This window comes from Typopeltis vanoorti, chromosome 2 (genome assembly GCF_054136105.1).
Source record: "Typopeltis vanoorti isolate ZY-2024b chromosome 2, IOZ_Tvanoo_1.0, whole genome shotgun sequence".
Classification (NCBI taxonomy): domain Eukaryota; kingdom Metazoa; phylum Arthropoda; class Arachnida; order Uropygi; family Thelyphonidae; genus Typopeltis; species Typopeltis vanoorti.
In genome coordinates this window covers 27994581-28008326 of record NC_143550.1, presented here as the reverse complement: position 1 = coordinate 28008326, position 13746 = coordinate 27994581, and the positions used below count along the sequence as shown (strand labels likewise).

At 36.4% G+C, this 13746-nt stretch overlaps 1 protein-coding gene across 4 annotated transcripts in view; it reads left to right on the top strand.

Moving 5' to 3' along the window:
* Pfrx (6-phosphofructo-2-kinase/fructose-2,6-biphosphatase) overlaps nt 1-13746 on the top strand; it is a 512820-nt gene that overhangs the window by 317306 nt on the left and 181768 nt on the right. For 2 of the 4 annotated variants that reach the window (XM_090404174.1, XM_090404166.1), the window contains exon 12: nt 183-270. The exons of the other annotated variants lie outside the window; for them this stretch is intronic. In XM_090404174.1, the coding sequence (XP_090260300.1) occupies nt 183-270 (88 nt within the window). The remainder of the gene's footprint in view (nt 1-182; nt 271-13746) is intronic. 4 annotated transcript variants of the gene reach the window in all.

Below are 13746 nucleotides of genomic sequence, written 5' to 3'. Positions count from 1 at the left end.
CTCAGACATGTATTACAAAAGAATAATTACCTGCCTCAAAATGTAGGATTTCTTTAAGAAAAATTAACTAGAAGACATTTCTTTAATCTATCAGATGATTCTCTCAAAATTCAAGCTAGGTTCAGTTTAATTACACTGAAGAAAACCTCATAACTACAGTATTTGTTATTGGTTTATTATAGGAACTAGAACGACAAGAAAATGTGTTGGTTGTCGGACATCAAGCTGTTCTTCGCTGTCTATTGGCCTACTTTTTAGACAAAAATTCAGGTACACTGCTGTTTTAATATGACATGTATATATGTATATTTCACTTATATATAAATGTGTGTGTGTGTGTCCAACAAATATTCTCACCCATTCACCCATGGTGAGTAGAATTTGCCAGCTGACAAGTAGCTGCAGATCAGACAAAATAGAATATTTTTTTATTTAATAAAAAAAAGCTCATCATCAAATTCCTGACAAGTACCCTCAAGGGGGTGTAGAGGTATGATAGTACTGCATGAAAAACTTACATCACCACTAACTTCCTATCTACCGTTTTCCTCCAAATCAATCTGTTACCTGTCAAGACTCCAACATTATCAAATCTTATATTTCTGTTTCTAAGGTACTTTTTACTGTATCAATCCACCTATATCTTGGTCTTCCTCTGGGTCTTTTTCCTGCAAACCTGGCAGAGAACACTTATTTTGCTAATCTTTCCTTTTCCATTCTGTTTAAGTGATTAAACAGAATGGAAAAGGAAACCTGAGATTAGCTCTTCTAACACATTCCTGGATGCTAACAATGTCAAGTTCTTTCCTAATATCCTCTTTTTAACATGATATTACCATTGATGCCATCTGTTCACACCCTTAATCTTTCTCAAGACTCATATCTGCAGTCTCTAATCTTTGGTCAAGTTTTCATTTCTAACCCAGCTCTCAGATCCATAAGTTAAAATTGATTTGAACATTGTGTTGTATACAGCTAATTTAGTGTTTCGAAAATTTCTCTCTTATTCCATATACATTTTAGTTGATTTCCTACCATACCAGTTTTGTTGATTCTGTGGTCTATTTCCATATTTAATTTATCATCTTCACTAAAAATTGTGCATAGGTAGTTGAAATGGTTTACTTGTTCTGTAGGTTCTCCATACACAATGCTTCTGTCTATTTTCATTGACATTGATTGTGTGTATGTATATATTAATTTCACACAAGAATAACTGTTAACCAATAGTGTAATAGTACTTATACTACTACACTATAGTGAGAGGGATTAGACAATCTAGAAATCTGCTCTAGAGACCAAACATATCTTTTATTTTCAAGCCACTAAATTTAGGTTTCCAGTAAGCATTATGATGAGATCACCATCCTGATTACTTTGAAGGTCTTAATGTATTTCATCACTGAGTGATGTTCCATTCAGTATTAGTTAGTTTCTGGGTTCCTTTTCTGGTGGCATCCACCAGAAAATTTCTGACCATTTCTTCATATTCACACTTTTAGCACTTTTTCTTGAGCATTATAAATGTGTACGTCAGTAAATTTTTGTGTATAATGCACAGTATTGGGCAACATATAACTGCTAGATATCTGAAATTAATTGAAACAGCAAATTCATCCTTTTTAATCATTTTTGATTAATATTTAATAATTTTAAGTTTCAGTTGCTGTAGATTCTGAAATGCATACCAAGGTAAATGAGTAATAATTATTGGTGATTTAAAGTATCCAGACATTGGCTGGGGAGCAAAGAAATTTCATAAGAGTGAGGGAGATTTTTTGAGCATTTGTGAGAAACTTTGTCAAGCAGCACATGAAAGAATAAACTCAAGGTCAATGAGTCTTAGATTTGTGGCATCAGAAGGAGTCTTAAGGATGTGACTGTTTTGCCAACAGTTGGTGACAGTGAACATACCATCCTGATCTGGGAAGTAGCTAAGTATGGGGGGAGGGAGGCTGAAAGGTTTGATAAACCTAGAACAAAAATTATATTAAAGCAACTGATTTATCCACAAGAAAGAACATATCTTAAAACCCATTAACTCCACTTTTCATCAAATTTTAATAATTTGTTCTTTTTCTTTTAGGATATATAAGAACAGTTACTTTAAATATCATTTTTGTTCTAGGTGTTTATTAGAACTTTTCAGCTCTTCCCATATATAGATGTTCCAGTTAGAACAGGTTGCATACTGAACTACAAAGCTGGAAATTATGAGAACCCAGGAGAATACTATGTTTTGGCCTGTGGTATTGGCTACTGAATGTAGAGGATAGTTATGAATGTAGAAACGATGCTTAAATGGTGAGATATATGAATATGTCCCTAAGTTCAAAGAACAAATAGTATGGGAGTGAAATGGGTATGCAACCTTATTATGCAAGTGATCCATAAAGAGAAGACTATGTGGAAGGAATATCATAAGAATAAGGATTAAAGGACTTTTAAAATATATACAGGGGTGCTTAAGGGTCAAAGCTATCCAATCCTTACCTTCTCGTGGTGCACCCTGTTAGATATTTACCTGGATACTGAATGGACGAGGATGAGCTGGCAATTTGGGATTTAGCTGACCAAATTGTATTCTTATTGCCTTAAACCAAAATTTCATATGATGGTACAACATGACAAAATTTCATGCCGGCTGGAGCATCATCCAGTTAAACAAAGCCCCCATTGTTTTGCCAGGGCAAACAGTGAAAAGTCAGCTACTGGAACAAATCCTAAAACACACACCCCAACTCAACATCACCAAAGTTCAAGATTGGTACTATCAACATAAGAAGCCTGAATGGCAAAGAAATGGAGCTAGCTGAGGAATTGGATAAGTACCAGAACGGCATAATAGGGATGACTGAAACAAAAAAGACAAAACTAGTGAGATATTTCTGAGGAATAAATACAAAATGTTATATTCAGGTAATGACAATTAAGGAAAAGAAGGAGTAGCGATAGTATTAAACACTAAATATGAGGCTAATCTTCTTGATCAGCAGGCAATATCAGAATGGGGATGGACAGTGAGACCTATTTATGCCTATGGTCCCACAGAAAGTTCTACTAGGGTAGAAGTGGAGGAATTTTTTGAGGCTTTAGAGAAAGCAACTGACAGTGAAAAAGAAAAAGTTAGTCCTTGTTGGGGATCTAAATAGCAGAGTAGGAAATGATTGTTAGACATACAAAAATATTTTGGGAAAATTTGGAGAAAAGATCAAAGCTAATAATAATGGCAAATACCTGTTGGATTTCTGCTCAGGACATGGACTGATTATTACTAACACTATGTTCCAACATAAAAATGTGCACAAATTCACGTGGAGAGAAGAGGCAAGGAATAAGAAAGTCTCACTGACTATGTTATTGTCGATACTGATGTTTTCTCCCTGGTGCAGGACATTAGTGTGTACAGAGGATTTGAAATTGGAAGTGATCACCATTTAGTCTTGATCAGGATAAAACTGAATATCATATTGAAAAGGAGAACATGTATGAAAGTTTCAAGTGAATAAAAGTTGAGTAGCTCTCAGATGTGAACTGTAGACTAAAATACACGAATATTATTCAAGAAAAAAATGAAAGAGTTTGAGAGCAGGAACCAAATCTTGGAGATTCAGTGGCAAGCCCTGAAGAACTGATTGATTCAGCTAGAGAGGCATGTGGTGAGATGTGCAAGGATAGAAAAATCAGAACTCCTTGTTGGACACAGGAAGTTAGAGGCAGTGAAGGAAAAGAAGAAAGCATATCAAAAGTTCCTAGCAAATATGTCAGCTTGTGCTCTTAGAGAATACAGTGACAAATGTAAGAAAGCTGAACACTGTGTAAAACTGCTAAACAGAAGTCATGGTAGGACTTCGGCAAGAACATAGAAAATAAATATCAAGAAGGTGGCAAAATATTCTGGAGGTTGTAGAAGAAGCTCAGAAATGGAGGAAAGAGTGCTGTTGGTATATCGTCTTGTGTGCACCATTTTTTTGTTGTTGCTCTTCCTATAATATTTTTACTTCCTTTATGATATTTGCTTTATGAATTTAACTCTCTACTTTAACTACAAGACTTACAAAATTTCCCTTACTCTAGTATCTATGTCACTTCTTACGTGTTCATTCTATATCTCTAGCCAATTCCTAATTTTACTCATGTGCTTACCCTGACTGTTAAAGGTTATTCCTTGCTAAAAGAAACGAATCCTCTAATTTCTTTCTGGGGCCGTATCCTCTTTAGATATTGACAAATTTATATTTTAACGCTGTGCCAGCCAATATCTTAGAATAGAGGGGTCTCTTATTCAGGGAGACTTTTCCAGACCTTTGGTGCACATAGGTGAATAAATTTAGTGCTTAAAACTCATAAATTAAATGCTCTACTGTGACTAAGTAAATTCTGGTTTGCAGTCGTAACCTCTATAACAACATGTTATACCTTTCTTTCAACCCCCCCCCCCCCCCCCAGCTATGGTTCAGATTAATGAGTAGTAGTTTTGGTTCATATCACAGGCAAAACTCAGGTATATAAAAGAAAAAACATATTTATTGGAATCCAAAGACAATATACACTTAGACTAATCTCACTTTCAATTAGTTTAATGACATGCTAAATCAAACTTTTTCAAACTGATTAATACTCTAATATATGAACAATAAACCCTTCTTTTGAGTTAGAGACTTAACACACATAATATACACATTATACACTTCTACTCAATTTTCTGCCCAATATTTTAGTCTTGCATAATAAACTAGTCACAATCATCTATAATCATTCCTAACAATTTGTCTTATGGATATCAGCCACTACTAAATAATCACTTAAAGTTCTCAAATACTGTCCATACTTGATTAATACACTACAATGATCTTTCCCTTTTTCCAACTGGGTAATTATACAACAAAAATCTGTACTTTACTATTTCTTGGGGCAGGGTTTCCAGGTCTGCCTGAACTGTCCTTCTTTGTTTGAATTCTCCTTCGATACTTCCATAAGCCTGTGTCCACGTGGTGGGTCACTATGGTCATCAGATTAAGCTATGCTCTGAACCTGGCGTTTTTCCCTTGTCTATTCTTGATCTGTTTCGGACCATCATCATTTCTACTGCCAGTTCTGGTATACGGCCGTGATATTATTCCATTGGAACTTTCAGCGAAGGAGCAAAGACAGCATATGCCGACATCTCACGCTTTCGTACCGGCGGAAATTCCGACATCGAAGGGAAAAGCGCACCACCCGATATCGTACTATCGCCAAGAAATGCCATCAGGAACTTCCGGTCCACAGGAGAAGTCGAATCATCATCATCCAGTAAAATAGGCGAGAAAAAGCCTTGAGAAAGGGGTGCAAACTCTTTTTATTTTCTCTTTCTCCCCCCCCCCCCCCCTTTTTTTTTTTTTTAGCACCCTCTTACTAGCTGCAATAGCGCCCTCTTACTACTTTCTGCGATCTTTTCCTGCCCGCTACTTTCGTCATCCGCAGCAACTTCGGCACATCACGAGATCATAACAGCATCTTCCAGGAAACAAATGTGCGTCGCTTTCCAAGATTGCCAATGCCTCAGGCCCGCCCATGACCTTTGGACTAATGTTTACATCTAATTTACTCATTCATTGTATACATGATGCATTTCATATAATACTGATTTATACACGAAGTTCTTTACATGGTATTACAATTCTACTAAAAGGAGGTAATTCTATTTCTATTTACAGTTAGTACTTTATTTCTTCTGCTCGAGTACAAGTTTTTTCTCTCAGCTGATTTTTCTGACTTGTTAAATCTTGAATGAATTGTTTCTTTAATAAAGTGCTTCATTCAGGATGTAACAAAGGTCCCCTCTTTCTAGAAAAAAAAAATTCTTTTTAGACGTCCCCCAATCCTCTGGGAGTTACCTTTCCTTTTTGCCTGTTGTTTTTTTACTTATGCTTAGATAAGAAGGCGGGTTTTGCATCCTTTCTAACTGCCTCTGCTACCACACAACTTGTGCTATGCAGATCGCCCTGTCCTTCTCGAGTCATATACAATCATTATCATTTAATCTCTTGTGCTAGTTTGCTGCATAGCTGAACAAGGAGTTGGAAATCACTCCATCTACCGATTGTTCTCAGTTCCTCAATATAACCAAAAACTGTTAACACATTATCTGATTTCTCTCCAGAGAACTGGGGGAATCTTGCTGTGAGTTTATTGTTCTGAAAATTTCGGAAAATTGTTCATCTCGGAACTAGTTAGGACAGACATACTTGTACTAGAGTTTACACTGAAATATAAGATTCTTTTCTCAAAATTTCTACTATTTCCAACAAATTTCTGATTGCTTGATATGAACCAAAGACCAACTCACTGTGATAGGTCAATTTATTTAATTTTTCGGGACCTAATCACATCCTACCGGCTGTGCCATTGTTATGTATTTTTTAGAGTGGCTCACCGCCATTGTTATGTATTGCCGTGTGCGCCATTTTATGTTGTTGCTCATTCCTGTGTATTCTCTGGGGAGGAGAGGGGGGGGGTCTCTCCTTTTTTTTTTTTTTTGGTGCTGCCATTTCTGTTCATGTATTCTGTGCCTTTCTAGCAGTGATGTTTTGAAATTGCACAGGCGAGCGTTTCCTCCGCTTATCCCTACTTCTTTGCTCATTTTCCTCATTAAGTAATTCAATACAATTTACCTCTACAGATATCGGACAATCGTCCTCTAAATTTTCTTCTGTATTCATTTGGTCTCTTGCTATTTTAACGCTCGAAATTTGATACATTTCAGGTTGACAGTTTACTTCTGAGATTGAAGCATTTTGAGATTCAATCTGATTATATTCAACAACTTTATCCTCCTTCTGACTGCATGACATTATCTTTACTCTGCATTCTTTCTTCATGTGATTTCTCATTTCTATCCCTATTTTTAACTTTATGATTCTCTCTACTAAACCGTTTCCTTCCCATGAGAAATATTTCATTTAGAGAGAAATTACAAGAAAACTTGTACTTCTCTAGAAAGTTAGTTCTTAAAATTACCTGAACCTGTGGGTGGGATGTCCTACGGAAGACTAGCAATTCTTGCCAAACACACATATTAAACTCAGGTAGGTATATTTTTACTCTAACTTTCTTGTTCGCATAAACATTGGTCGTCGATATCCCCGATATTCCGATCGGTTTCTTCGGATTAGAAATGCCTCGCCATACACGGGGTTTTATTTCTTGAAAATAATTTCCTGAAATGACAGAGGCTTTGGGACCAGTATCAAACAACACGTCACGATGCGATCCTTGTATCTTACCCTTATTTATCATCCTTGACTCTCTCAACTTTGTGTGGCCTTTATTTCTCCTGTTATTATTACAGGGCACATGCCCGAAATTTGATTCTTCGTTGTTTTTCCAGGATGGCCTTCTACTAGAAAAACAGTTCTGGGCAAGATGCCCAATCCTATCACATCTGAAGCATTTAGGGGGTTCCCTATAATCTCTTTGAGCATAACTATCCTGTGAATGAGATTTATAGACATTGGATCTTTGTTCAGTCATTGATTCTAACTTTATCATCATGTCATCAATTCGGTTTAACATAGGCTGGTTCTGTCATTCAACTTCTATTGTTTCACTGATCTTTTCTGCTTGAAAGATATGAGGATCTGACCGAGATGGTCACTAGCTGTTGTAATACAGCATCGAGTCGATCCATCACAGGCTGTTGTAATCGTTCCACCTCACGTTTTATCATGGAATTCACTTCTTCCCTATTAATCTGACTCTTCTCTGTTATAAGGCTCTCTCATTGCAATCAGACCCTAGATTAAAATTAATGGATTTCTGTCCGTCATTATTCCCTTGATTTCCTAGATGCTCCTTTTCTGACTTATTATCATTCTCAGAATTACTAGTTTCCTTAATTACATTAATATGGCCTAATTTGGATGTGGGACAAATGTTGCCAAGCATCTGTTCTTTCTCTTTCACAGCCTTGTAGCAATCCTCTAAGTTTGTCAGCCTTTTCTTATATGCTGTTTCTCGCAATTCCGATTTTAATTCCTGCTTGAACTGGAGGAATACTGCCCAGTCTAGGTGAGGTCTATCCTCGCTAGAAATACTGAGACTGTTGGCTAGGGTTAGCAGAGATTATAATAGTCTGTTACGCTTTCCCTATCCTTTTGAGCGCTTCATTGCAGTTTCCAAAGATTGGGTCCAATGCTCCTTAGTTTTCGAATTGCAAGATTAATGTTTCTTTAAATTTAGTATAGTCGAGCGTTTCTTTTAGAATCGGGGAGGAATATAGGAAGTTCTTCACTTTTCCCACTAACTTACTTCTAAGTAAAATTAGCAGCTGAAAGTCAGACTAATTTGCAATTTTTCTTAGGTAAAAAAAGCTAAAACAGCATCAGTCTCCTCTCCAGAGAATTGCAGGATTACCTGTTGTGGATTCACCGTTCTGAAGAATTCGGTATCATCCATACTAGTACTTAATGATAGTGCCATATTGATATATCAGTTATAATTTTCACAATATCTAAGTTCCAAAATTTTTTAATATTAGGCTTGCCTGATTCACTCTATAACTTGCTTACTTATTTATTTAATTTTTGTACTTTTGGTCTATAAATCAAATCTTGTCGAACTGCACCATTGTAAAATTTTATCTTCTCTTTTTTTTATTTTTGTATTGTATTCTTAATTCTTAATTGTGCTTATGTTTGTGCCCTAGTAAAATCCTTGTATAGTAAAACTTTATTTCTCTTAATTTCAGTATTTTCTCTTGGCCGATCTTTACCTATAAGAATGATGCTAGTGGTTTGGGGGACAAAAGGAATACTAATGGTCAATGCCAATTCCTTTGTCTCAACACTGGTTCTAATTCCTTTTTCAGATCCAGGGAAAATTTATTTTTCACTGTGCCACCCCGAATCCTAGATTAACAAAGAGTGTAGGATCAAGGAACTAGAACACAGTTTAGCATACAATCTTATTTTACTATAATTTACTTTTGCAGTCGTAGCCTCTTTATAAATTAATCTCCTGCTGTAGTCTGAATTTAATGAGAAAGTGCAATAGAGAAAAAAAATCGGGCAAGTCATCAGTTAAACTTAAAGAAGAAAACATTTAATTTCACTAGAGACATTTTACACTTTATGAACATACACCGATATATTAATCCACTAATTCTAAAGGATGAGCATAATTATTCCAATTCTCTACTTTTATCATAGCATGCAAGACAAGGGAAATTCAATTCTAATAACCACATTCTATTTTAAAATCAATCATGCTCTTCTCTACACTTCAATACTAAAGGATTTTTACTTATTGAATCACTAAGTTAGCTCCACGTGCTTCCGCACTAATTCTCTCACTAAAATTTCATAATCACTATACTTTAACAGAAACCAATCTCTAGAGTCCTTCCTATAGTTACAATTATTCTTCTTATACACTTTTATTTATAAAAAACATAGACTGTACATTACCAACTGCTGGGGAACAAGCAGGCATCACACACATTACGACTGGACATTCGTTCTCGACTTCTGGTTCATTCTTACTTATCTGTAATATTCAAAAGCCGAAAGTAAGTGCTTGTCATTCTCTGGTCAATTGGCTCAACATGGTTTGGTTATCTCCGGGGAAATTGGAGGCTTCCTTCCGTTAGGCTGATTTCTGACTGGCAAACTTTCATGGATATCACGGCATGTTCCCTCAGTCTTTGTCTCGATGGCAACGTCGAAAACAGGGGGCGAGAAGGTGCCACTAGGATGTTCCAAAAACACAAGAGCAAGCGAGCGTTTTAGGCACTGCAACGACTTTTTAAATCGCCTGTTGCCGATTTTTTCTATGTCATTGTTTTCTCCTCCCTTTTTTCCATGTCACCCAGTACTTAGTGCCACACACAGAATTCGTAGCGTGTTCTTCGGTGCGTGTGTGTGTGCGGGGGGGGGGGGGGACTTCGTGCTTGTCTAAAAGGGTGCATGCGTACTTGCAGTACGTGTTTAGATTCTGGCCATTTTCACCTAACCGGATTATCGTTTCTCCTAGCAATTTATAAGTATTTACACAAAAGTAGCAAAGTTTAAACATTAAACAATTTACATCATAACATGAAGTAATGAAAATATCCTCTTTTTAGTAATTTTTTTTGTAAGTTACAAGAATTTAGTAAGCCCAATATATCAATATGTGATTCAAAATGTAAACCCATGTTAAGTCTGTAGGAAACGTGAATTAATTTAATTTTAGTTTCATTCAGAACTTAACACTGTAAAAGGAATTAGAGATGATAAAGGTGACATGAAAACAGGAGAAAAAGGATATCCTTGAAGTATGGAAAAATTACTTGGAAAAACTGCTAAATTAAACAAGCAATTATGACAGCACAGTGGTAAAAAAAACACTGACCAGGCATACAGTCAGGAATACATATCCATACTTGAAGTAGAAAAAGCCATTAAAAGCCTGAAATATGGAAAGGCAGCAGGAGTAGATGATATTCGACCAGAAATGCTCAAGTATCGAGGTATGGAAGTCGTACAGTTGCTGCACTTCCTAGTTTAGAAGGCCTGGACAGAGGGACGAATTTCAGATGATTGGAGTAGAGCTCTCGTAATACTCATATATAAAAAGGGAAATAAAACTGAATGTGAGAATTAAATTGGCATTTCATTACTGAGTGTTCCTGGTATGGTTGAGAAATGGTTGAGAAGGATTGTAGAAGAGAAGTTTGGTGAAGAACAAGTTGGATTCAGGCCAAATAGAGGCTGTCAGAATCAGATTTTCACTTTATGATAGATAGTTGAGAAATCATGGGAATATAACAAAGATCTGTATTTAAATTTTTAGATCTGGAAAAGGCATATGAAAACGTGTCAAGAGAGAAGCTGTTCCAAATGCTACAGTCATGTGGTGTTATTGGGGCATGATATCAAACAATACTTAGTCTTTATTTGAGTTATAAGTCAGCAGTTAGAATTGAAGTACAGGAAGATGGTTTAATGTTAAATCTGGTGTCAGACAAGGATGTACATTGTCCCCTCTGTTATTCATTATCTATATGGATCACATTATGAAGGAAAGTGGTATTAAAATTGGAGATGTTTATCTCAGCTCTTTGCTTTATGCAGATGATGTTATATTTCTAAATAAATCTGCTAAAAGTCTGCAAGATTCCCTGACTAAATTGAATAACTGTTGTAATAGATATGGTATGAAGGTCAGCAATCACAAGACAGAGACAATGAAAATAGGCAGAATCATTGAAAATATCAACTGCATTGTGAATGGAGAACCTATAGAACAAGTAAACATTTCAGCTACTTAGGCATGATTTTAATGAAGAGTGTAAATTAAATATGGAAATGGACAACAGAATCAACAAAGCTGATATGGTAACGTAAAAATAATCATAATTTAAAATTCTGAATATTTTTATGAATTGTTTCTGTTAGAATGAGAGTTTGACAAAATCGTACCAACATGGTGCGAACATTAAGGATGTAAGCAAGTCAATTAGAATGCAAAAGTAGAAGGTGAAAGAATTGATAGTAGTAGCAGGAACAAATGATTTGAAAGGAGACAAAATTGCTATGAAAGAGGATTTGAAAGAATTACTTGATGTAGCAAAAGAGAAGAGTGAGAGAGTTAGGATGGTAAGTCTGTTTCCGCGGTATGACAATGAAGAGTATAGAAGGAGGGCCAAAATTGCTAATGACTTTATTCATGGATTACGCAGGAGGAGTTGTGTGGAATTTGTGGAGTGAGTTTGATGGGTGAAAGGATTTATATAAGATGGATGGTTTACATTTGAATGGATATGGAGACTTGAAAAGATGTTGTTGAATGAAGTGGATGTGCAGAATCAGGGAAACTAGAGTTACTAGTGGTGGGGGGGGGGTAGATATGCCGACTTTAGGGAGAGAGTAGAGTGTATAAATGTGTGTAATATGCCTGAGCGAGTACAAAGGACAACAAATCGAAATGGGATAGTTAGTATAAGGCATCAAAATAGGAATGGGACAAATGAGCTTCTGAAATTCATGTATACTAATGCCAGAAGTATTAGCAACAAGAAGGAAGAATTTTTGGCCTTGGTTGGCACTTCCAAGCCACAGGTTATTGGCATTAGTGAAACATTGCTGACAGAAGATGATATAGTTAGTGGGATTGAATGTGAGGGGTATGGTGCATGAATGACAAGGATAATTAAATGGGGAGGAGTGTTATTGATGATAGCTGATGAGCTGCAGCCAAGGAGAATAGAAGTGGAACTGCAGGATAGAGAAAAGAGTACGTTTCAGGCTATTTGGTGTGAGATTGAGACTAGCAGAACAAAATATACAGTTGGGTGCTGCTATAGACCAGTTGATGGAATTGATGGTAGAGATAGTATGCATAAGCAAATAGAATATTAGAAGAAATGAGTGGAAGGAGGGTAATTATTATGGGTGATTTCAAGTATGGTAACATTGATTGGAAGTAGAAGAGGATGGGAGGAAGGAATTGGATTTTATGCGGTTATTAAGGGATAACTATCTGTGACAGCATGTAATGGAAAATACTAGGGGTCAGAGAGTGCTTGACCTAGTAATTGCATCTGAGGATTTGGCTGTAACAAACATGACCACATTGCCACCAATTGGTGAGAGTGATCATAGGGCTTGACTTGGGAGGTGGCTAAAGGTGTGGAATTTTCAATTAATACAGGGTACATGTGGAATTATCGGGCTGGTAAGTATGACAAGCTTAAGAGTTTGATTGGTTCAGTGCCATGGCATGTAAAACTGCAACGGCTGAATGTTGACAGTGCATGGCAGACGGGTAAGAAGTGTTTGCATGAGGCAATGGCTGACTGTATACCTAGAGTCTGAATAATAAATCAAGTAGGGGTTAAATGGATGAATAACACCATTAAGCTTGAGCTGCAAAAAAAGAAACAACTGTGGAGAAAATTTAAGGAGAAAGGTGACCTGCATGCACATGAACGGTATAAAGCGCAGGCCAGAAGGGTAACGAGTGTGGTAAGAAAAGCAAAATCTGATTATGAAAGAGAATCCCAAACAGTTTTTTCGATATGTGGCAAGTATAAGAAAAAATGTACATGGAGAATGCCGATGGTAGGGAGGTAACCGAATCAGTTGATATAGTTGAATTACTAAGCGAGCACTTTGCAAGAGTATATCATCCAGGTGGTGGTGATAACTATGGTGATATATAGATATTGCAGGAATGAATGAACCAACAGCTGATACGTGAATTGTGGTGAATGAAGTGGAGGTGAATAGTCTATTACAAAACCTCAATGTCGTTACATCTGTGGGATTGGATGGTATACCAGCTCGTGTCATACATGAAGCGGTTAAAGAATTGTCAGTGCCCTTGACCATTTTGTTTAATTTGAGTTTTGGGTCTGGGTTAGTCCCAAGGGGTTGGAAAGAGGGGAAAATAGTTCCACTGCATAAAGGAGGTTCCAAGACTGCTGTTGTAAATTACAAGGATTGCATAACAAGGATTTAGGCCTAGCGTAGCCTGTTCTGGCCTTAGAAGTCATCATTTAAGCGGACGTCCTGGTTTTCTTTTTCCTAATGGCTTGTTACTTTAAGGCTTGTTTTGGTAATCTTTCTGTTTTCATTCTTTGAATGTGTTCCATCCATTTATGTTTATATTTTTTTTATTTTTTTTTATTTTTTCTATTACTGGTTCTTGGTTTAATTCTTTCATAATTTCTTCATTTCTTTTGTGATCAAATAGGGTATACCTCAGTAACTTGCTCACGTT